This window comes from Naegleria gruberi, assembly GCF_000004985.1.
Source record: "Naegleria gruberi genomic scaffold NAEGRscaffold_28, whole genome shotgun sequence".
NCBI lineage: Eukaryota > Heterolobosea > Eutetramitea > Acrasida > Naegleriidae > Naegleria > Naegleria gruberi.
The window spans coordinates 93,114-115,303 of NW_003163299.1; the positions used below are offsets into that span (position 1 = coordinate 93,114).

The 22,190-nt window shown below is 33.4% G+C and overlaps 12 protein-coding genes and 1 non-coding gene across 13 annotated transcripts in view; 6 read left to right on the top strand and 7 right to left on the bottom strand.

Moving 5' to 3' along the window:
* Positions 1-1,254: 1,254 nt before the first annotated feature.
* On the bottom strand, positions 1,255-1,596 carry NAEGRDRAFT_68334 (uncharacterized protein; the record flags this gene model as incomplete). Its single annotated transcript, XM_002676383.1, has 1 exon — positions 1,255-1,596. The coding sequence occupies one exon, from the start codon at positions 1,594-1,596 to the stop codon at positions 1,255-1,257; it is 342 nt and encodes a 113-aa protein (XP_002676429.1).
* An 860-nt stretch (positions 1,597-2,456) lies between these two features.
* Positions 2,457-3,200, bottom strand: NAEGRDRAFT_68335 (uncharacterized protein; the record flags this gene model as incomplete). The annotated part of the gene is made up of 1 exon (XM_002676384.1): positions 2,457-3,200. One exon carries the CDS (start codon positions 3,198-3,200, stop codon positions 2,457-2,459), a length of 744 nt encoding a protein of 247 aa, XP_002676430.1.
* A 1,089-nt stretch (positions 3,201-4,289) lies between these two features.
* NAEGRDRAFT_34096 (polyubiquitin) lies at positions 4,290-4,748 on the top strand (the record flags this gene model as incomplete). Its single annotated transcript, XM_002676287.1, has 1 exon — positions 4,290-4,748. One exon carries the CDS (start codon positions 4,290-4,292, stop codon positions 4,746-4,748), a length of 459 nt encoding a protein of 152 aa, XP_002676333.1.
* A 1,062-nt stretch (positions 4,749-5,810) lies between these two features.
* NAEGRDRAFT_68337 (uncharacterized protein) lies at positions 5,811-6,460 on the top strand (the record flags this gene model as incomplete). The annotated part of the gene is made up of 2 exons (XM_002676288.1): positions 5,811-6,125; positions 6,152-6,460. The coding sequence occupies 2 exons, from the start codon at positions 5,811-5,813 to the stop codon at positions 6,458-6,460; spliced, it is 624 nt and encodes a 207-aa protein (XP_002676334.1).
* Positions 6,461-7,483: 1,023 nt separating this feature from the next.
* Positions 7,484-8,836, top strand: NAEGRDRAFT_68338 (uncharacterized protein; the record flags this gene model as incomplete). Its single annotated transcript, XM_002676289.1, has 3 exons — positions 7,484-7,871; positions 7,942-8,261; positions 8,330-8,836. 3 exons carry the CDS (start codon positions 7,484-7,486, stop codon positions 8,834-8,836), a joined length of 1,215 nt encoding a protein of 404 aa, XP_002676335.1.
* A 34-nt stretch (positions 8,837-8,870) lies between these two features.
* Positions 8,871-10,301, bottom strand: NAEGRDRAFT_49586 (uncharacterized protein; the record flags this gene model as incomplete). Its single annotated transcript, XM_002676385.1, has 1 exon — positions 8,871-10,301. One exon carries the CDS (start codon positions 10,299-10,301, stop codon positions 8,871-8,873), a length of 1,431 nt encoding a protein of 476 aa, XP_002676431.1.
* A 533-nt stretch (positions 10,302-10,834) lies between these two features.
* Positions 10,835-12,238, top strand: NAEGRDRAFT_49587 (uncharacterized protein; the record flags this gene model as incomplete). Its single annotated transcript, XM_002676290.1, has 1 exon — positions 10,835-12,238. One exon carries the CDS (start codon positions 10,835-10,837, stop codon positions 12,236-12,238), a length of 1,404 nt encoding a protein of 467 aa, XP_002676336.1.
* Positions 12,239-12,333: 95 nt separating this feature from the next.
* On the bottom strand, positions 12,334-12,406 carry NAEGRDRAFT_t363. The gene has a single exon. It is a non-coding gene; the product is annotated as a tRNA-Ile (tRNA).
* A 669-nt stretch (positions 12,407-13,075) lies between these two features.
* Positions 13,076-14,878, top strand: NAEGRDRAFT_68340 (uncharacterized protein; the record flags this gene model as incomplete). Its single annotated transcript, XM_002676291.1, has 1 exon — positions 13,076-14,878. The coding sequence occupies one exon, from the start codon at positions 13,076-13,078 to the stop codon at positions 14,876-14,878; it is 1,803 nt and encodes a 600-aa protein (XP_002676337.1).
* Positions 14,879-15,347: 469 nt separating this feature from the next.
* On the bottom strand, positions 15,348-16,040 carry NAEGRDRAFT_68341 (uncharacterized protein; the record flags this gene model as incomplete). The annotated part of the gene is made up of 1 exon (XM_002676386.1): positions 15,348-16,040. One exon carries the CDS (start codon positions 16,038-16,040, stop codon positions 15,348-15,350), a length of 693 nt encoding a protein of 230 aa, XP_002676432.1.
* An 811-nt stretch (positions 16,041-16,851) lies between these two features.
* On the bottom strand, positions 16,852-17,568 carry NAEGRDRAFT_49590 (uncharacterized protein; the record flags this gene model as incomplete). Its single annotated transcript, XM_002676387.1, has 1 exon — positions 16,852-17,568. The coding sequence occupies one exon, from the start codon at positions 17,566-17,568 to the stop codon at positions 16,852-16,854; it is 717 nt and encodes a 238-aa protein (XP_002676433.1).
* Positions 17,569-19,614: 2,046 nt separating this feature from the next.
* Positions 19,615-21,153, top strand: NAEGRDRAFT_34100 (uncharacterized protein; the record flags this gene model as incomplete). Its single annotated transcript, XM_002676292.1, has 1 exon — positions 19,615-21,153. One exon carries the CDS (start codon positions 19,615-19,617, stop codon positions 21,151-21,153), a length of 1,539 nt encoding a protein of 512 aa, XP_002676338.1.
* Positions 21,154-21,306: 153 nt separating this feature from the next.
* The window catches only part of NAEGRDRAFT_49592 (uncharacterized protein), a gene marked incomplete at both ends in the record, with an annotated part of 3,237 nt that continues 2,353 nt past the window's right edge, over positions 21,307-22,190 (bottom strand). Inside the window, one exon of the mRNA XM_002676388.1 lies at positions 21,307-22,058. Coding sequence (XP_002676434.1) covers positions 21,307-22,058 — 752 coding nt within the window. The remainder of the gene's footprint in view (positions 22,059-22,190) is intronic.

The following is a 22,190-nucleotide window of genomic DNA, read 5'->3' on the forward strand; positions in this document are numbered from 1 at the left end:
AAGAGTTCCATTTGATCCAATTGACAGAATAGATGGACCATCAGTTACATAGAGAGTCCCATTCTTGTAAACCACACCACCACCCCATGCTGTTTTAGTTGTTGCAATGGTTGAAATATTGAACTTGAACATGGTACCACCACATTCGTAATTGTTTTCACACGCTTCTTGTGCTCTTACCTTGCAATAGCAAAGTAAGGTTACCAAAGCAAAAAGGAGAAATTGTAGAATCCTTTTCATCTTGTGTTGTTTTTTTTCAAATCAAAGTTGTTTTAGAGCGCGAAATAAGGTTTAATAAGGCAAACGAATCCAACACAACAATCAATAGAAAAACACATGTGCATGTTGAGTATTTCTTCTGCAACACAACAGGAGATAGATTCGCAACGACAATTGCCTAGCATTACAATGTCAAAATACAGTGCATTTTGGTGAGAATGTTTATTTGGCACTGAAGGTTTGGAATGGAACTGAAGGATACACATGGAAATAGAGGAGCAGAAGCATTGAATGTACTCATCACTCAAAATTATTCAACAAGTAGCCAGTGTTTGAACGAGCCCTAATTTTGGACTTTATGTCCATACTACTTTTGGACATGCCATCTCTTGTTGATTTGAAAGTTTGATTTTAATCACCTTTTTATTTCCTAATTCATCCTTCAGTTCCTCATTAACTTTTTGTTAGATGAAGAGAGCACCTTAATACAAAACCAAAGTAGTATTGAATTCGCATCACTTTTTTATAATATATATTAATACCTCAACTAATCCTTATTCAACCTTCAGTTCCTCATTTAGGTTTGGATGTGTGGAGCGTAAGGCCAATTATTAGTAACCTTCGTGTATTCAAGTGCATTCTTCATTAATTTTGTGTGTTAAAAATAATTTCAACAAACAAAATAATAGTGTTAACATGTTTCTGTGTGTTGTTTGAGCATGTATCACATTTCAAGAGTCAATACCTGGGATGAACTCAAATTAAGAGCTGTATGACATCAATGTACATGCTATGTGTTCAACATCTTAACAAATGAATCAAGTGTTTGGTCATTAATACAATGGACTTGCAAGTGAAATATTCCCTCATGGCACATGTATTCTATTTTACATGGTGTGTTGCTTATTAATAAGAATCGAGAGAAATGCTCTGGTTCATGTTACGATGATCTTCCATATGGCATTTGAAACGGTGTTGATACTTGGAATAATTGTGAACATAGTATTCTGAGAATTGTAAGGAAATGAAATCAATTTACTTTATACTGTTAAAAACAAACTCGATTTCAGCCATAGTTTTTGAAAGATATTCTTCTTCATATACAACTGTTTGTTTCAGCCTTCCAAAAGCCTCCAGTAAATTAAGTGTTACAATTTGAAAATGGCTTTGATTATTGGACCCATTTCCAAAGTTAGACAGTGGTGCAAAATGTTGAGGGTACTTTTCACATAGCTCCACATCATCGGATTTGGGATTTTTAGACATGAGGAGATATAATTCTAATAAATCAGCTCTAAACTCTCTTGTCAGGAACTTTTTCATTATATCAATACAGACCGTTCCATCACTGAAAGTTTTTGAGAGAAACAAATCCATTTCTTCTTGTTGCGCCCCAAAATCTCCTACTACTGGTTGCTCTGTTTTGATAAAGGAGTAAACAATGAGAAAAACATTTTGTAGACTAAACCCTGTTACCATTAATATTTTGGTGAAGCCATATAAAATATATCCAATGGTGTGGTTTATGTACATTCTGGATACTGGTCTAGTATAATCCAAAGCTGGTATTGTGAAATATGAAATGTCTAATTGGGAAACAGCGTAATGAAGAAATGAAAAAAACATAGTTGGAATCAATACCAAGAATTCGACGTGGTACCCAAAAGAATCATCATAGAGAAAGAACCATCTTAGAATTCTCCTCTTTTTCTTGAGCTTGCTCAAAAACTTTCTATTAAGGATAAAGTGAGCTATCAGCCCACTTCCTAACACTGAAAAATACACAACTGCCACAGAGATACAAATAGTGTCATAAATATAATTAACCAAAAATATGTTGGGGATAGAAGTCAATAGAAAACTGACAATCACACCTTCACAAAGAATGACTGAAATAATAGAAATTAGAAATATGAATTTGGACATTAATACCTTTAAAATGATACTGTCCCTTTTAGAATAGTATTTAGCATAACAGTATCTACATGAATAATATCTCAAAGCTTGTAAAATAAGTAAAGATATCACTACAATAATTACAAGTTCTTCAATTAATGTATCCCACTCAGGGTCATAGTAAATTATATTCAAAATAATACTGGCCACACCCTGAGTAAGATACAATCCAGCACTAATAAATGGAATAATAAATCTACTCTTGATCATTTGATGATCTCTTTTAGCGAATAAGAGAATTAAAATAATAGAGAATTCGGCAACTCCAATGCATAATGCAGTCAATTTCCAACAATAGTATTGTGTTCTGGAATTAAATGTAAAGGCATCACAGTCATCATGCCAATATGTGGAACCATGTTTAGTTGACAAAAGTGGAATATAATAGAACCTGTTACGTATTCAGGTAAAAAATTTTCTGGTTCAGGTGGAGAATACATGTCCACAAATACGAGATGTAATTGAACATCTGTTGTATCGGCTGGTACTACAATTGGAATTCTCATTTCCAAACTTGTTAGGCTTGTTTCGTATTGTCTGTACTGTTGCCTGAGGGGTGTAAATTTCCATTCTGCTTTGGAAAGAAATAAATCTAATTGTTGATTTACAAATCCATAAGAACATCCACCATTGAATTTAGCTTCGTTTCTTTTCAAGCAGAAGGCTTTTGGAAGTATTTCAAAATCCAAATCTCCAAACCTTTGATAATAACAAAACATTCTGTACCTTACATCTTCAATCATTGAAATGGTTTTTCCATCTATAAAGGGATTCATATGAAAACTCTCATTAATTGATGGTATAAAATATTTATCCTTATTAGAGAATAATTGAAGTGCCAAGCAAAAGTTTGGGCTCATTTTCGATGCCCTTAAATTGAGGGAAATATTTCGTATCGATGTATCCTGAATAAAATCATCAATACTCCACAGGAATCTTATCGGATCCGAATGATGCCTCACAAAACATTGTTCCTTTCCGTATACAGCATCTTGATAGGTAGCATTATTAATATTATCTGTCATACTGCTTTCTAATTGAGTAATATTAGCTAATAAAAATCCGCAATCATTGAGGTAGGGATAAAGTACTAGTAGTACGTTCAATAAAATCAGCCAACAAGTTTTAGGGTGCCTGTGAGATTTCATGTGATGATATTTTTATTAAGCCTCGTCGTGTTCATGCTATAAAATTCTTACTTTCTGAGTGGTGGAAGCACCGTTTGGGCTGTTGGTGGCTAAACTAGTGCGCAAGTAAGGATAAATAGCGCCTTAATATGGTTCATGAGTACACTTTTGTTCCTTGGATTTGAACTAGAGGTACTCTTAGAACAATGGTGAATATATGATAATGTCTTGAACTCATTCAAAAACAAACCATTTAATAATTTGTAATTTACATACTTGATGTAGAACAAGGAAATGGTGTTACATGATGAAAATAATAAATTTAATTATTTGATGAACATCCTCGAATTAAAATGTTCCTAACCACTTCGCATTGTTATATTCTTGATGATTGCTCACACCTCATAAAGGTTTCCAGACATGAATCCACAAAATGCTTCCCAGTGTTGCTGTTGAAAATCAACAAAGAGAAAGGCTGTACTTTTGTTGCAGAATTTTTCTTGTTGCATATTTTTTAATATTTTTTAAAAAAATATTCAACAATAATCCCTGTATCATTACCATAGCTTAAAGATCAGGGTTTCATGCAAACACCAACCTTTCACATCATCCCAACATTATCATCTATGTAGTAGTAATAATAGTAATTTTTATTTCTGGATTATCGTCATGAAATTTATTTTGCAAGATTGGAAACACTTTAATTTTTGCTGCTATTTCAAAATCTGCAACCTAAATTACATTCAATTACTAACACAATTACTAACAACCAGTTACATTGACTAATGGATGAGTTGCTCGATATTACAAAACATGAACCAGGTTTGTGTCCAGAAACAAAAATCAGTTCATGCAAGAATTTAATTTCAATTGGCCACCACACGAACTACTTTCTAAAAATATCAATCTTGCTTTAAAACAAGTATAAAAAACAAAGAAGAGGTTTGAATTCAAGAAAAACAATAAGAAAAAAAACAAGACAACAAAATGCAATTATTTGTCAAGACACTCACTGGAAGAACTATCACTTTGGAAGTAGAATCTAATGATTCAATTGAAAATGTGAAAAGAAAAGTACAAGATAAGGAAGGAATTTCACCAGATCAACAAAGACTCATCTTTGCTGGAAAACAATTGGAAGATGGCAGAACTATTAATGATTACAACATTCAAAAGGATTCAACTCTTCATTTGGTGTTGAGATTAAGAGGAGGAATGCAACTTTTTGTAAAAACCTTAACTGGAAAGACCATTACAATTGAAATGGAATCGAATGATACTGTTGAGAATATGAAACAAAAGATATTTGATAAGGAAGGTATTCCTTCAGATCAACAACGATTGATTTATGCCGGTAAGCAATTGGAAGATGGAAGAACTATTGGCGATTACAATCTTCAAAAGGATTCAACTGTGCATTTAGTATTGAGATTGAGAGGTGGTTAAATAAGCAGAGTATCATAGATTCTCTCTATTATTATAAATAAATCATTGAAATGTTCGATAAGAATTAATGAAACCAAAATTAACATCAAGCAATAACAAAGACCGTAATGGGATTGTAATGCATTCCTGGCAGGCTTTCCGTTGAAAATAATAATTGAAAATATTCACATGTGACAAATGATGATCTGTTTATGATTATTATTTTGAAAAAAAGGAATGACTACGGCCATATCACGATGAATGCACCTCATCCCGTCCGATTTGAGAAGTTAAGCATCGTCGAGCCACATCAGTACTGAGGTTGGAGACAACTTGGGAACCTGTGGTTGCTGTAGTCTTTTAAGTTTTCATTAGTTATCTACTGAAATGAGAAGAATCAATATCAACCTTATATTGGAGATGTATATCATTCTTCTCCATTACACAACTTCACAAAATTGTCAGTGATTTTAACTCGGCCTAAAATCCTGTAAATATATTAGGATTATATTGTAATTTTGTTGATCTTTAATGTGAAATTAATAAAGTACTGTTTTTATATTTTTGGAAAGTTGCTTAATTGGGAAAATTGTTTAGATGATTTCTTAATACGAAATGAAATAAACATTGAAAAAAATGATTCGAGGCACAAAGAAGATTTTTAAACAAGCCAGTAACAAAATCAAATTCTGGTTTCAAGGAAAGACTGTGGACAATTATTTCACCCTGAAAAATCCTCATCATCATGATCAGATTAATGAAATCGAAAGATCAACTGAGGGAAATACCAAATATTGGCTCCAAATCACCTTGTACTATCTCTTGGAGTATTTAATTCCCTTTCTTTGTATAGCACTCCTATTTTCAGTTCTATTTTCTGGAATTCCCACTTATTCAGTGCCTTACTTTCGATTGGATGATCCTGAATTGAGTTATCCGATTACTTTCGACTCGAGTGGTGGAATACATGATAGTTTGTCACTGTGGTTCGTTGCTGTGGTGTTTGTGTTTGCAATTCCAGTGTGTACATTTGTGCTTTTTCACTTGTTGTTTGTGAGGAACTTTCCAGACTTTCATCACGCCATGCTTGGATATATTCAAACTATAGCTCTTGCTATGGCAATGGTGGCATTTGGATGGCTTTGCTACGGATCTTACAGACCTACATTTTTACAGGAATGTCAACCAGACATGTCCAAAATTGAGTCAATAATCAAGTCATCTCTCCAAAAATTCTTAAATATTCGCAAGTATTTTAAACCAAATCAGATTTGCAAAGATCCTTCCAGATTCACACTTGGTTCTCCTTTTGCCACTCCTAGTTTTCCCTCAGGGCAAATTGCCTCAGTAATGTCTGTTTGGGTCTACTTTCTATTATATTATGCAGCCAAAGTAAATGTAAGTTTCATTTTCAAAATATATAGAGCTTCATTCAATACAAGACATGGAACAGAAGAAGAGGGCAATTCTTCAAAGTCATCCTATTCTTCCTCCTATTTCTGGTGCCAGTTTGGGTGGGCGTGTCGAGAATTGTCACTAATAGACATACTGTAGCTCAGGTCATTGTTGGTGGTTTGATTGGTATTATTTCTGCACTATTAGTTTACAGATACAAGTATTGCTCACTGTTTGGTATTGATGCCAAAACTCCAAATTATTATTTGTGGTATAGATTGTATCCTCAAAAGAATCCACAAGTAGAAACTTCCCTCCAACCAAATACCATTCCATAAGATGATGAAATTCCAATAGAGAAGTTTGTTATGTTATTAATATCAATCATGTAGGTAATTGTTTTATTATTCAATTTCATTGGCTCCTCCCAACTAATGAACCTTCGGGTTGCAATTTGGGAATGAATTTTAGAGCACCTATTGAAATGTCACGCATAAAACAACAACTTGTACATCATCAATATTGATAATAATTGAAAGTATGGTAGCAGTAGTATAAGTTTAACGAGCAAGGAGATTGATATTACATATTGTTACATTGTCCTCAGCCTATTACAAAATCTAATTATTATTATTAAACAATTATCATTCATCATCAAATATTAAATATTAAATATACAAAAATTATGAAACTCTACATTCTAATAGATAACACAACTTTGGAGTAGATATGCAACAATACATAATATACATATTAATATTAAATAAACCTTGCTCTATCTTTGTCAGGTTCCGCCCTCACATTCACTACCATCTTTAACTTGATATTTGTCATCGTTACGATGATCATCCGCGTGCTCGGAATCCTTCTTCATGAACAATTCCATCACCAATTGAATAATCACAAACACGATGGCAATATAACAACTTAATCACGCCATTTTAAAGTTCTTTTTGATATTTTTTTTAAAGATATTTTGTTCAATATTTTACAAAAAATTATAAATTGGATGTTTAATACTACATTAAGGGAAATGCCAGTTGTCTATTGTTGAGAATGACCAAAGAATGAAGTCAACTGTGTAATGAGGTCAGTATGAAGAGAGGAATTGGAAACAGAGGGAAGTGAAAATTAATTGGATCTTTATTTACAAAAAGAAATGATTGTTTGATTTAGGAAGTTTTTCTGTTGATGTTCAACGTCAGCTGTCCTTCAAAAATTCACTTACCCTTCTTGTGTTTGTTGACATTTCAAAAAAAATTGCAAGTCATTTATCCTATTCACAACCTTCACCACCTTCCTCACTGAAAATCTAGTCATCATCATTATAACAACAAAATTTCACCTGCCAAACATCACAAATGACAAGTAGTATCCTCAATGATGTTCCCATCTCGGAAAGAAAACGTAAAAAAGCTTCCTGTGGCAAAATATGTTGCCGTCTCATGATCTGTCTCTTAATTTTTGCTTTAATTTTAATAGCTGTCATTGCTGCTATAATTTTAATTGCTTGGTTCACTTTGGGAAGTGTTTTATGGGACGTGGCTTTTGCTGTTGATATTAAAACTGATTGTGATGAATTTAGAGGAAATTCACCATCCAATTTTACGATTAATTATCGTTGTCCATATTTTATTCAACCTACTTCACAGTGGACTGAAAAATTGGCACCATATTTTGTGGATTCAGCAAATTTGGAAACTGTCGATTTTTATAGTAGAGATGCTTCGTGGATTGAAGGTGGAATTGGTAAGTTTGTTTTATTTCAATCACATAATGGAAAGATTACAATATTTTTTTCACACATTGTACAAAAAAGGAAAGGCACATATTGTTGCAACCTTGTACAAACAGGCAGTGATTAATGAAACTTCTAAATTCATTGTAACAATTCATGGTTATAGAGTTTGTAGATATAGATATGAAACAATGTTAGCAAGTACAATGCTTTACAAAATGGGTTACAATGTTTTACAAATTGATTTGAGAAATCATGGAGATTCTGGAGTTTTCTCTAAAATACCATATGTTACTTTTGGAAGTTTTGAACATTTGGATGCTTTGGGAGCTGTTGATTATCTTCAACAAAGATATCCATTTTTGGGAAATAATTCATTTGGATTATTTGGTACTTCAATGGTATGTTTACAAGATTGTTTACAAAATATTTAAAAAATTTACAAAATAATGAAATATATAATTATTAGGGTGGTGCCACTTCACTTGTTGCATTTGCCAAGGATAAGAGATTTAAGGTTGCCTTTGTAGATAGTCCTCCATGTGATGTCTATCAAACAATTTATTACGGAGCTCAAGCTATTGCTGGTAATTCATTGGCAGATGTTGCTATGAATTCAATTAGGAGTGTGTTACCAGTTAAATCTCCATTAATGGGCTTCCCACCATTTTACAATGATGTAAAGGAATTATTGAATGGAGTTGACTTGTCGAATGGACGTAAAATATTCTTCATGCATATTGAGGATGATATTGTAGTGCCAACTTTCAATTATTACACTTGTAGAAATGCTACAATGAAATCAATTACAGCCAATGGATATCCAGAAACTAATATGGAATCTTTCTTAGGAACTGTCGATTATCCATTCACTAATAGAACTAGAACTTATTGTAATAAGCATTTGGCTTATCAATTCTTGAATTTGGACTCGTTTTATAGCATGTTACAAAAGTTTTTCAAGGCCAATTTATAAATATGGTGCTGTTGTATATTAATTTTAACTGTGCTTAGTTATTGTACTCATCGTAGAATACTGATTCTCTATTGACAAGATTTAAGGTAGCCTTTGGCTCTGTCGAAATCTCTTCCAGGCAGTAATCTTCCAATACATCTTCACTGAAATAGGAAAGAATTAATTCTTCACACAATTCATCACTTTCAAATTTTTGATCCCCAGAAATGAACAAATGTTGAACTGAGGAGTTTCTAAGGAAAGATGTGTTCTTGTTTTCCTGTAAATAGTCAATCATGTGTAATGGAGTGGTACTGTCAAGTACTAAATGGGTCAAGTGATTAACAGTTCTGAGATGTTGAAAACATTCACCACGTATGCTCGACAAATCACCAGTAATATCCAAACATTCCAAATATTCGAGTTCTTTGAATATTCTTGAAATAATATTGTCTGAGAGGTGGGACTTTACTTCCGTATTTGCTTCCGTATTTGCTGTTTGTTGTATGTCGATAATAAGAGTTTTGAGATTTTTCATTTTGAGAATATGCTCAATAATTTCTATATCCAAATTGGTAGATTCCCTTATTTCTAGGTATTCAATTTGTTTAGGATAGAATGATAGGAACCAATTTCCAAAAATCAAATTGCATCTCTCCATGACAACTTTTTTCAATTTCTTTGATTTAAAAAGTGTTGATTTGATTGTTTTAGGATTTGAAGTATTGGTTGTAGAAAAATCACAATATGTTAATCCAGACAAGTAAACTTCTTCCAATTGTTGAAAATGAAAATCTGTTGGGACAACATATCCTTTTGCTGGACCGCACAGCATATTTTCTGAACTATTGACAGTTAATCTCTTTAGAGTTTTGTATGTTTTCTTTTTGATTGACTCTAATTCAAGTTCTAATATTCCTGTTTGTTTGAGTGTTAATTCTTCAATGACAGGGCACATTGATAATACTTTAGAAATAACATCTGCAGAGGACGAATCAACATGATTTGCTCTCAAAATTTTCAAGTTTGGCAATTTTCTAGTTTGCAATAAATACATGTAATCAGTTACCATAGAATCATTACCATCAAAATCAATTATCAAATTATACCAATAATCACCAGTATTTTGGATAATCTTTTTGATTCTTTCCACATCTTTCACATCATACTTTAAATTAATATCAATCACTCTTTCAACACGTCTCTTCTTTCTTCCCAAATCAACAAATGGCCTCTTGAAATGACAATATGCAACATTTCTCCAAAGCAAATAATCATTCGGATCTTGATCTTGATTCCCCTGATGATCATCAAATGGCAAAATAATTGAATGAAAATATTTACAAACTCTTGCCAAAGGAATCAACTCGAATAATGTAACAAACGACAATATTGATGTAATATTCTCGATCGGGAGATTCAACAAATGTACATCATGAGATGATCTTTCTGATGATGAATTTTCCCCTTCATGTGATGCCGCCATTTTTTTCTGTTTAAAAATCTCAATTTCTGCTATTTAGTGGAAATCAAAAAAGTGGATTTCTATCAGTAATTGTAAAGTATTGAGACAACCTTGAACTGAACATTTGTAAATATGTTGTGTATTGAAATCTTATTGTAAAGTTGAAAAAGTTGCTGTGGTGCACTAAAGATTCTCATAAAAAAAAATGCAAAAGCTCATTTCGACTTTTTTTCGATCATCTCCCGAATCAAGTGCCAGCTTTGACACTTCAGAAAAACCAAAACCAAGACTTCATAACCAAGGTGATTCCAAGGCGATTGTATTCCTAGGAACAGGTGGTTCAGGAAAGTGTACGTAAAAAGTTTACAACAATTATTTATTCAACAATTTTTAATTTGTTTTGTAAATGTTAAATAGCTGCAATTTTTGTACAAATGTTTATAGAGAAGGATGATTTGGAAAAGAGAAGAACCATTCTACATGAAACAATTTTGGAATATTTTGACATGGTTTCAATTAATACTTCTTTTGGGAATGCTCAAGCTTGCACGAAAATGGATGAATTTTTCGAGGAATATTCTAGATCGGGACCAAAGACGCTATCGGCAAGCAAGTTTTGGACTCAGGATTTTGCAGATAATTTGTTCGAGTTGTTTTACGATTCTGGATTTCAAGATTTGATTCACCAAAACCGTTCGAAACTCTATTTACACGAGAATATTGCCTATTTCATGAGGAAGAAGAATTTTGAGAGGATTAAACACTTGTCCAAACTCAACATTGAAGATTTATTGCGAATAATGATTAAAACCTCTGGCATCTCATCATTTTCTCCAATTAAAGGAATAACCCTGTGTGATACTGGTGGACAAAGAACTGAAAGAAAAAAATGGAATAAGATTATAAGTAATCATGGCAGCAATATTGTAGAATGTCTGGTTGTTTCATTGGCAGAGTTTGATGAGGTTTGCTATGAGGACGATGTCACTAACAGGTATGAGGAAAGCTTGACTTGTTTTAGGGAGGAATTTGTGAATACAAAAGACTTGACCATTCTCTTTACAAAATATGAAGTGTTGAAAAGGAAGGTTTCTGATGGTGTTCGATTTTCGGATTATGTTTCAGAGTTTAGTGGAAATGATTCGAATGTAGAGGAAGTTAGAGATTTTATTATTGGAAAGTATGTGGAATTGGATACGGAGAAGAAGATTAGAAAGTTTATTGTGGTTAATTCTGCATTTGATCATTTGGAATTGCAACAGGTTTTTAATGAAATTACCGAAACTAATTCATTCGATTCATATTTTGATGAATATTTGAAGAAACTTGATTTGGAAAAGCAAACTGGTGGTGATGTTGGAGAAGGAATACATGAAAATATTGAGAAGTGGACAGCCAGACCATTATTGGAAGATGAAATTCTACAAATTTCCAACTTTTTGGAACTTGATGACTTGCTTAATATGAACCAAGTTTGTAAAATGTGGAATCATGTGACTTATAGAGCATCTCTGATATTGAGAAGACCAAATCTCGATTTGTTTATCAATTCAGGTTATGAATTTGTTAAGAGCTTGACTCTTCAATCGAGATTTGTACAGAAAAGACACATTGAGGCTCTTACTCAACCAAAATTTGCACAATTGGAATATTTAGATTTGCGAAATAATTATCTATTGAGACAAGAAGATTTTGATAAGTTATTTGGAAAAACTGATTTTAAACATCTAAAAACGCTCTTGTTGGATTATGTTGCATTACAGGATTTGAAATTTCTTCAAAATTCTGCGTATTTGAGACTGCATGTTCTTTCTTTGAATGGAGTGAAAGGAATTAGCACAGAACAGGTTATTCAGCTCATCAAGTCTCCAAGCTGTCAAGAACTGAAGGAGGTCAACACTAAAAATTGCCCAAACACTAATACAGAGATTCTCAAAAAAGAGTTGAAAGTTCCGTGACAAGATTTACACCATGACATACAATTACCATAAATTTTAAAGGCACCTTATTTACAAAATAAAATTAAATTAAATTTTAGCTTTTTTAAAACTGTTGCTGACGGACGGGATCGAACCGGCGACCAATGGCTTATTAGACCAACGCTCTACCGACTGAGCTACGCCAGCTTCACATTGAATATTATGCTTAAATGCTCCGGCTTAAATACCACAATTTTGACAGCTCACACAAGTAAAATAGATTTTAAGATTTAGTAAAACTTAAGTACAAGCTATAGCTTTGAAAATACATTTCAAAGGTCTGTATCTTTAGCGCTAAAGATCTTTCCCTTGTCCCTTCTTGCTCAGACTTGTAGGAATCTAATTAAGGTGGGCTGTTAGTTGGTTGATTGGATTGTGAGTTTGATTTTGTTGTGATTGTTGAGACATTTTTGTTTGGGCAATTGATGTTGATAACATGTTCCACTACAACAGTTACACAACCAAAAGTAATTAAATATTCACCCAATCAAATAATTCCCTATTTTACAAATCTCTTCTGTTTCAATTTCCAATTGTTGCTTGGACACAACAATACAAATTTAATCACAAATTGTAAACTTGACACACGAACTGTATTCTTTTGCGTAAAAGGAACTTCCATCTCATTGAATAGTCATCGTCCTTTCATGTAAATTAGGCAGTGATCTACTATTCAAATTGCTAAAAAAAATAAAAAACAACATAACCATCAAGATGGCGAAACTGTTGCAACAGCACAATCATTTCATTAGCTCATACGTGCTGATGGTCGCGATTTTATTTATTGTCGTTGTCTTGATGATGAGTGGCCAAGACATGAATCAGGTCGAGGCAAAAATACAACTTCAAACAACCTGTTGTTGTCCTGCACAATTTAATTCTACCATTGTATTGAGTGGTGGTGGTGAAAAAGATGTGCATGTTGTAAATCCATCACACGATTTGATATTTAGCTATTCTACTTATGAAGCTCTTTCATTGCCAACTTATGAATGGAAATCCACTGATATTGATTTGAGTGGTTTGGCTTGTAATAGAAGTTTCCTTATAATTCCCAAGACTAAACTTATGCTATTTGAAAAACAATTAACTGTTCAATTGATCATTAGAGAAGGTTGCTCAAAGATCTCTAATCCTTCAATTTCCTTCACTTTGAATACACCTCCAAGTGTTGGAACCTTGTCAATTACTCCAAGCAGTGGTGTTGCTTTGGAAACTGTTTTCACCTTGACATGTAACGGTTCTTCAGTTTCTAATAATCCTCTTACCTACAGATTCTTTTACTTGGACGAATCCAATTCAGTATGGAAGCCACTAAACGAAAGAAATCAAGATTCAACTCTCAGTTCCACTCTCCCTCTTGGATCCAATTCAAGCAGCACACAAGTTTTGAATATCAAGGTTATTGTTTATGATTCTGTACTTGTTTCCTCTGAAAAGCAAATGACTGTCATTGTCTACAAACCTTCCTCAATCAGCAATACTACACTGTCTGACATGTTACAAAAGGCCAGCTCCAAATCAGTTTCGTCCTCCTATATTTCATCCACTTTGGATGCAATTACATTTTTTATTGCATCATCCACCAATGTCCCTAGCAATATGAAACAAATTATGAGTGCAATCAATGCAGTTGTCGTTTCCTATGTTGATACTCTTCAAAATATTGGTCAATTCACATCTGATAATGGTATTTCCACTGTTTCTGCCATCTCTTCAATCAGCTCATGTGTGGAATATGTTCAAGATGCAGAAAGTACATCTTCTATCATTAAGAAATTGAGAAATTTGACAGAGGAAGCAGCAACTAGCAGTTCTTTCACCTTGGATGATGATTATTTGTATCTCATACAAAAGACAGCAAACAAATTCCTTCTCCATGTAAAATCATCCAATGATTTAAAAGAAATTGAAAATATTTACCCATTAGTTGGTAAATCTTTCATGAAAAAGTCTGTTCCAGATATGCCAGCAATTACCTTTTCTAATACCATTCAAATATGTTATTGGAGAAAGGTATTGGTTTCATCCTTGACAAGCATTGTTGGAGAATCCATTGATAATAACGGAAATAAGATTTCAATACAATCTGGATTAGCAACACACCCGTCAGTTTCACAATTGAACTACATTACATTAGCTTTGAAAACTGAATCCCCTACCGACAGGTTAATCTTTGACTTTTCAATACTTGAATTTGATAATGTCTCATCAGATAAGAGCCTCATATCAGTATTCTTTGATACCACTTTTCCTTTCTACTATTGTTCCTATTGGGATAATGCATGGAATCAGACAGTGGCTGGAGGTGCTTGTAATATTAATTACTCAGGAAAAAGTTCAATTGGCACCATCTCTGCATCAATTGAAAAGACTGGTCGATTTTCCATTATCCGTGATCCAGGAGAGGGAGGAGAGAGCTTTATCAGGAATAATTATGATTTGTTTGCCCTATTTGCATTGTTGATTATTCCAATTGTGTGCATAATTATTGTATTATTGGTGGCCATTTACTTGTTGAGAAAGAGAAAGATCAAAACCAACTTGGAAAATAATGATGTTGATATTGTGAATGTGCGTGAACCTAAACAAACACTTATCAGTAATCAACACTTTTAAAAATATAAATCAAAATCATGTAATTAACAAATCCTTAATAAAAATAAACTGTTTTAGTAAAGATCTTAATTAAAAAATATGATATCACGAATTTCTATATCAAATCATAAGTTAACATCCCTCTCTCATTGTAAGGCCTCTCTCAACTGTTCAAGATTAACCTTTCCAGCCGTAATAGTATCAATTAGTACTGACCTATCAGAAAGAGTAATGATATCTGCCTTAGTTGCCGATCTCACTTTCAGTAAGGTGGAAGGAACCCTCTCCTTGCCAATTCCAACCACTGTCAAAGCTGAAGGAAAAGCTGTAATTGACTATGATAATGTGGTCTATATGGTTGCAGCAGGCATTCTTGCAGTCTGGTTAACTTCAACTTTGGTGGGAACTTTTTTGATTGTCTTGGTCAGCTTGATTGGTGCTTTGTGTTGCTACAGAAAGAGAAAGAGACTCTCTCCTATGAACAGTTAATTTATTTCAAATACATGCCATATTCTTCATCATATTCTGCAATGTACTGATCTATTTCATCTTCTTCCTCATCTTCCAAATTTTCACCACTAGTTGTCTTTAGTAAGGTACTTGCTTTGGATTTTTCCAAACTGATGGATGGTTTTGAATTCTTCTTCTTTTTCTTTTTAATTTCCGCACCTTGGGATGTTTCATCAATAGGTTCTGTAGGATTTAAGTAAGAATCGATAATTGGGAAAATTTCCTTAGAGGTGATCAGATCAATTCTCTTATTCTTATCCCAAAATACATGTTCATCTCTATAGATCAAACTCTGAATACGATGTTGAGGCAAATCTTCCTTCAATTCACTATTCTCATATTCACTGTAAGAGATGAACACATCTCCTTCAAAACGATCCTTATAGATCATGGCTAAATTTTGCATGACATCTGCCAATGATTCATCCCAATTCAAACGATCAATCACCTCTTTGCATGTTTGAAAACGTTCCTTTTTCTGATTCATCAATTCTTCTTCCTCCTTTGAAAGTGGAGAAGAGCCACTACTTTTCTTGTAATATTCCATCATGGAAGGAGAGGAGGAGAGATGACTCGGAGAGGAAGAAATTACATCAGAATTTGCATTGGAAGATGATCTAGATCTTGACGATGAAGAAGAAGGTTGAATAAAACGAGGAATACTTTGGGACATTTTCTACTATTAACTTGTTGATATCGGAAGGATGAGAATTTTCTATACAAAATACTAATACTAATAATAATACTATAAATTACAAAATATAATACACTCTAATGTTACAAAATATATTGATAACTAAAAAACAAAAAAAGTTCTTCTTTGAATATTGTACAAGAGATAAGTAGGAATTTAAAGCAAAACTAGAATGATGAAAAAATCAAGTCTATGCTTTTTTTTTGAATTTTTTATTTAAAATTAAAAATAACTTTTGTTTTTATGGATGATGTAAATCAATGAAGATCTTTCAAGGTTGTAAACGTTTGATCAAACTTGAATTTGATTCGTTGTGAGTGAAATTGAGGAAATGGAAAATTCATAACAAATATCTGATTTGCTTATTACATTTTTTGCATTATACAAAGTGAATGATTTGATTCCCTATCAATTATTAATTGGCTGAACTCATATCTTCTCCTTCAATCTCCTCTTCGAATTAATAACCTCAAAATTCCAATAAAGTATGAATTGACCGAGACATCATATTCAATAAAAGGTGATTCAATTTCCATACTAAATTTTCGCTTCATTTATAAAATAGGCAAAATTTTGCAAGCATTTATATTTTTACTGTCTAGATTTGTACCTGATTCGAACCATTTTAACTATTGACAAGAATACGAATCAAGTAATAACATACACCCATTGCTTGTATCAACCCATTTATCCCATTCTTCCTTAAATTCAACAACATCGAGCTGGAGACAGAGAGTATGATGATTCGAAACTGAAAATAGAGGATGCAATGAGGGAGGAGAATGCATCGTTATTGAAGATGGTGCTTTGTGTGGAAATGTTGTTCTTGTGGGTGAATTGGAGGTATTGGGGCATGTTGTTTCGTTAGGTTTAGTTTTGTTGTTGAAGAAACGTTATGGAAAGAGGTGAAAGAGTTAGTTTGGAAAGTTTCTAATAGATTAGCCTCATCTTGTTGAATAGAATTTGAGAAATTGGTGGGTGTATTGTTGGAAAGTCCACATTCAGAGGAAGTATTACATGCTCCAACAATAGAATCATCATGATTCGAATAGCTATTAGAAAAATCAGGTGAATGTATTCTCATCTTTTTAGATTTACCAATCTTTGAATTATTGAAAGACAAGCAATCAGGTGAGCATGCTGTATTAATAAATTCCAATGATGAAGAACAAGCAGAATGTTTCTTGACAGCTGCTTTACGTTTGACATTTTCCTTCACATCAGCTCTCTTTGCAAGAACAGATGCTCTCTTTGACGGATCTGATCCAACAAAAGCACCACTCTCTATATTTTCATCTCCACAAACTCTGTACACTGAAAATTGGCCATCATTTAAACTTGGCTTACATGTGTCATCATGTTGATGTGTGGCAGGTTGTGCAGATGATGAATTAACACTTAGCACAAAATAATTCTTCAACAGGTTTGGAATAACTAGCTGTCTTCTGATTCTAACCTTCTTGAGAGCACTGGTTGATGTCTTTTCATTTCTAACAACATTTGACATTTTCTCGTATTAATTGTTTGTTGTTTTTTTGATTTTTGGAAAGTAAATAAACAGCATCTCGTTTAAATGCCAAGATATTGACGCACAAACACACAGAAAAATCCGCCAGGTGTCAACGCCAGTTGTCGTTTCAACATATTTTCAAATGGTTTGTGTTGGCTGATGCTACGGATACTAAAACTTCTTTGGGTATCAAGCATCCTCAATACGCCTCAATTAACTGTTTGGTCATGTAACACAAAAAAGGAAAGTATGAATGTCATGTTTGTTTTGTTGGGGGAACACTTGGGTTACAATTTAAGATGGAAAAAAGGTTAGAGGTGGTTTTCTGGTATTTGAGATGTGATGCTTTGCTCAATTGAGAATGTGCTTTGTAATTTCTAACAAGATCTATTGGAACTATCATTAAAATAACTTGAGGTATTCTTCAATGCTGTTGTGTATTGAAAACAGTAGAATGTTTGGATTGGCAGTAAATTGGTTGCAGTGTTGATGAGGAGGAATTAATGATCGGATCTCTTGTTGTGAATGGAAATAAAAAAATACTAATCCATACAACTAAACATCGTATTGACCGAGAGACAAACTCTTTTAAGGGTTTCAATAATATGAATGCTAATCTAATTGTTAATGAAATCTCTTAGGAGAAGCCTAATTAATATTTTCTGAGCCAATCAACAACAGTTAAACAAAGCGAATTTCCAATAAAGAGTCTGAACATGTGGGATTAATCTCCCTCCTCACAATGAATCCTAATTGTACGAGTTTGTCCTCATCAATTTTAGTTCTTGATCCCAATCCTCAAATTTGGATTAATTGGTGCACATTTTAAATTATTGTATTCGAATCTTTCACAAGTTGTCAATGTGTTGATATTTGATAAGTAGAATTGTAATAAGGACAATTTTGCAATTGGTCATGCATTCTTTTCTCAGATATTAAATGTGAAATCTTCTATTGTAAAAGGATGACAATATCATGTCAATACCCAACAATACCGTTTCATAAATGTAAAAATATATAATTGTAAACCGCCCAAGTTGAGATGAGTCTTTTTCACATGATGATTCCTTTAACCGGATTCCAATATTCCATTCCAATCAGCAAAATAGCTTATTCCTCTTCCATTCCATTCATTGAATAAACACTTGAATGCTAATCTACAGTTCATCATTTACAATTAAGATTGAAATCTGTACAGTTCTGTAAAACTGTCTAATAATTAAGGTAATGAGGAATAGTTTTTTAAATTGTATTGCAATTTGAATCACTGAACCCAGAACATCTTATTATTCTAAGGCTTACAACTTTGTTTCAGAATGGTGCAGTGCAAACTTTGGCAATAACTTAACAGAAACCTCCCACCATGATTATAATAAGAGGAATGAACATTTAGTATTATTTAATAATTATTTGCAATTTAATTATTAAATAATACTAAATTAATTCACTATCGACAAGCAAAAAAGTTGCTGGTTAATAATAATATTTTCCATAGTACGGTGATGAATTGAACAAGTTATGTATCTTGTTTGAGAGTACAAAATGAAGTAAAAGAAAGCATTTGGAAATTTACCATGATAACACTGTTCGGTAATATTAAAAATTATTAATAAATTCAACCTCCAAATTGTGTTATTTTCATCATTTTCCTCCACATTCCAAGCGCAACTGGTAATTGAAAAAATCAGAGAAGTAATAATTGCCAAGGTTGCAAATAACAAGCTTGTTCAATTTATTAATAATTTTTTAAAGCCTTTTAATACTGAGGGTCACAACATTGTAAATTTATTCTTCATTTTATTTTGTGCCTTGAAAAAAATATTCTCTCGTCGCGCAACAACAACTCACGTCGTCTTCTATTGAATTTGTGTTTTTCTTCTACTAGTAATTATTTAAAGCAGCAGAACAACAATAACATCATCAAACGAAGAACAATTTTTTTAAAAAACGAAGGAATATATAACAATATACAACAACAACAACAAGATGGCTACTAATCTTTACGATCCTGTAATAGGAGACGAATTAAATTATAAAGGTGTGATGCTTCCACCACCATTCAGCGAAGCTAAAGTAAATTCAGAGGATGGCTTGTTGGAACAAAATCCACAAATCGACCCAAAGAAACTTCATCCATTGACTCCAGAAGTTATTTCTCGTCAAGCTACTATTAACATTGGTACTATTGGACACGTCGCCCACGGTAAATCCACAGTCGTCAGAGCTATTTCTGGTGTTAAGACTATTCGTTTCAAGAATGAAATGGTTCGTAACATTACCATCAAGCTTGGTTATGCCAATGCCAAGATTTTCTTGTGTAGAGATCCTAAATGTCCAAGACCAGAATGTTATACATCACAAGGTTCTAACCATTGCGATCATTTCCCATGTGAAGTTGATGATTTCAAGGGTGAATATGAATTGGTTAGACACGTTTCTTTTGTCGATTGTCCAGGTCACGATATTCTCATGGCTACCATGTTGAACGGTGCCGCTGTCATGGATGCCGCTCTTTTATTAATTGCTGGTAATGAACCATGTCCTCAACCACAAACATCAGAACATTTAGCTGCTGTAGAAATTATGAAATTGAAACATATTATTATTTTACAAAATAAGATTGACTTGGTAAAGGAATCTGATGCTTTGAATCAATTTGATGAAATCAAACGTTTCGTTAAGGGAACTGTTGCTGATAATTCACCAATTATTCCAATTTCTGCCCAATTGAAATACAATATTGACGTCGTTTGTGAACACATTGTGAAACGTATCCCAATTCCAATCCGTGATTTTACAAGCTCACCAAGATTGATTGTCATTCGTAGTTTTGACGTTAACAAGCCAGGTGAAGCTGTTGAAAATCTTAAGGGTGGTGTTGCTGGTGGTTCTATTCTCAGAGGTGTTTTGAGGATTGGAGATGAAATTGAAGTTCGTCCAGGTATTGTGACTAAGGAAAAGGACGGTACTATCAAATGTAAACCAATTACAAGCAAAATTGTCAGTTTGTTCGCTGAAGAAAATGCTTTGCAATATGCTGTACCAGGTGGTTTGATTGGTGTTGGTACAAAGATTGATCCAACTCTTACTCGTGCCGATCGTTTGGTAGGTCAAGTTCTTGGTGAAGTTGGTAAATTACCAGAAGTTTACACTGAATTGGAAATTTCATACTTTTTACTTAGAAGACTTTTGGGTGTCAAGACTGACAATGAAAAGAAAGGAAAGATTCAAAAATTGCAAAAGGGTGAAGTCCTCATGATCAACATAGGTTCAACATCATCAGGTGGTAAAATCGTTGCTGTTAAGGCTGACTTGACAAAGATTGTCCTTACTCAACCAGTTTGTACAGAAGTCGGTGAAAAGTTGGCTCTTTCCAGAAGAGTTGATAACCACTGGAGATTGATTGGTTGGGGTAGTATTGTCAGATTGAGCTCTGAACAAACAAAGCACGGTTTAGGTTTGGATATCAGTGGATCTGGTCTCAGAGAAAGTGGCTTGAATACTGAAGATATTAACACTGAAGTCGTCGAAGAAGAGCAAGCAGAAGATGAACAAGCCGACGAACAAGCTGATGAAGAGTAAATTAATTACCTATTTTGTATCTATTAATCCTTAAAATAAAAAATATAAAAAAATTTTCTTTAAATTCTTTTGTTGTTTCCTTATTTTGGAGCAGACCGAACATTGACAGTATTGTAATCAAAATCCAACAATTGTTGTAGAAATTCAAAAAATTTATTCATCATCTTCCATTGAATCAGAGTCTTCACCTTCTTCCTCTTCATCTTCGCCTTCATCATCTTCTGCTCCTTCTGTAATTTCATCACAAGACATGTCGCTCTTTGGAGCTGATACTGTTACACCCAATTCTGTGGCAAGATATTCCTTGAGTGAGGAGTAGGTCTTTAGATATCCAATCTTTTCCAAATCATCTTTAATTGGATATTCATTTGAAATCTTTCCTGCATTATCACAAATGAACAAGGCACCTTCATTTTCAAGGAAGAGTGGCAACAAGTATTGCTTGATAACTCTCTTCACATCGCTCACTGTTACCTTTCCGATATCTTGGAGATTTTCGTAAAAGTTTCTTGGTCCATTAAACAAGGTGTTGGTTAAGAATCGAGAGTAGGCAGCTGAAATAATAGTCTCTGCATTATTCAATTTTTCAACAACTGTGGTTGCCTTGGCAGGTTCGAGTGCAGATTCATTAAGCTTCAAGACATTTTCACTTGGTTCTTCATCAGAGCAAACAGCTTCAATAATTGCCTTTGATTCAGCATAGGCCTTGGAAACATTTCCAACACGAGACAAATACAGGCCTACTGATCCCTTATCTACATTACTAATGATGGAGTAACCATAACACAATCCTTTACCTCTGAGTTTGACCCAGAATGGTCCTTCTTCGCCAGTCAAAAAGTTAATGGCAACACTTAGAGAATGTCTGTCATGATAATTCAAATAATCAGTAATACCCTTATGAACTTTCAAAAGGAATGCAGAATCAGTTGATCCCATACCTAATAAAATACCTCTATTAACATGTTCGACATATTCAGTAGTTGATCTACATAATCCATTCATTGATTGGACTCGTGCAGTAGAATCGCAGAGAG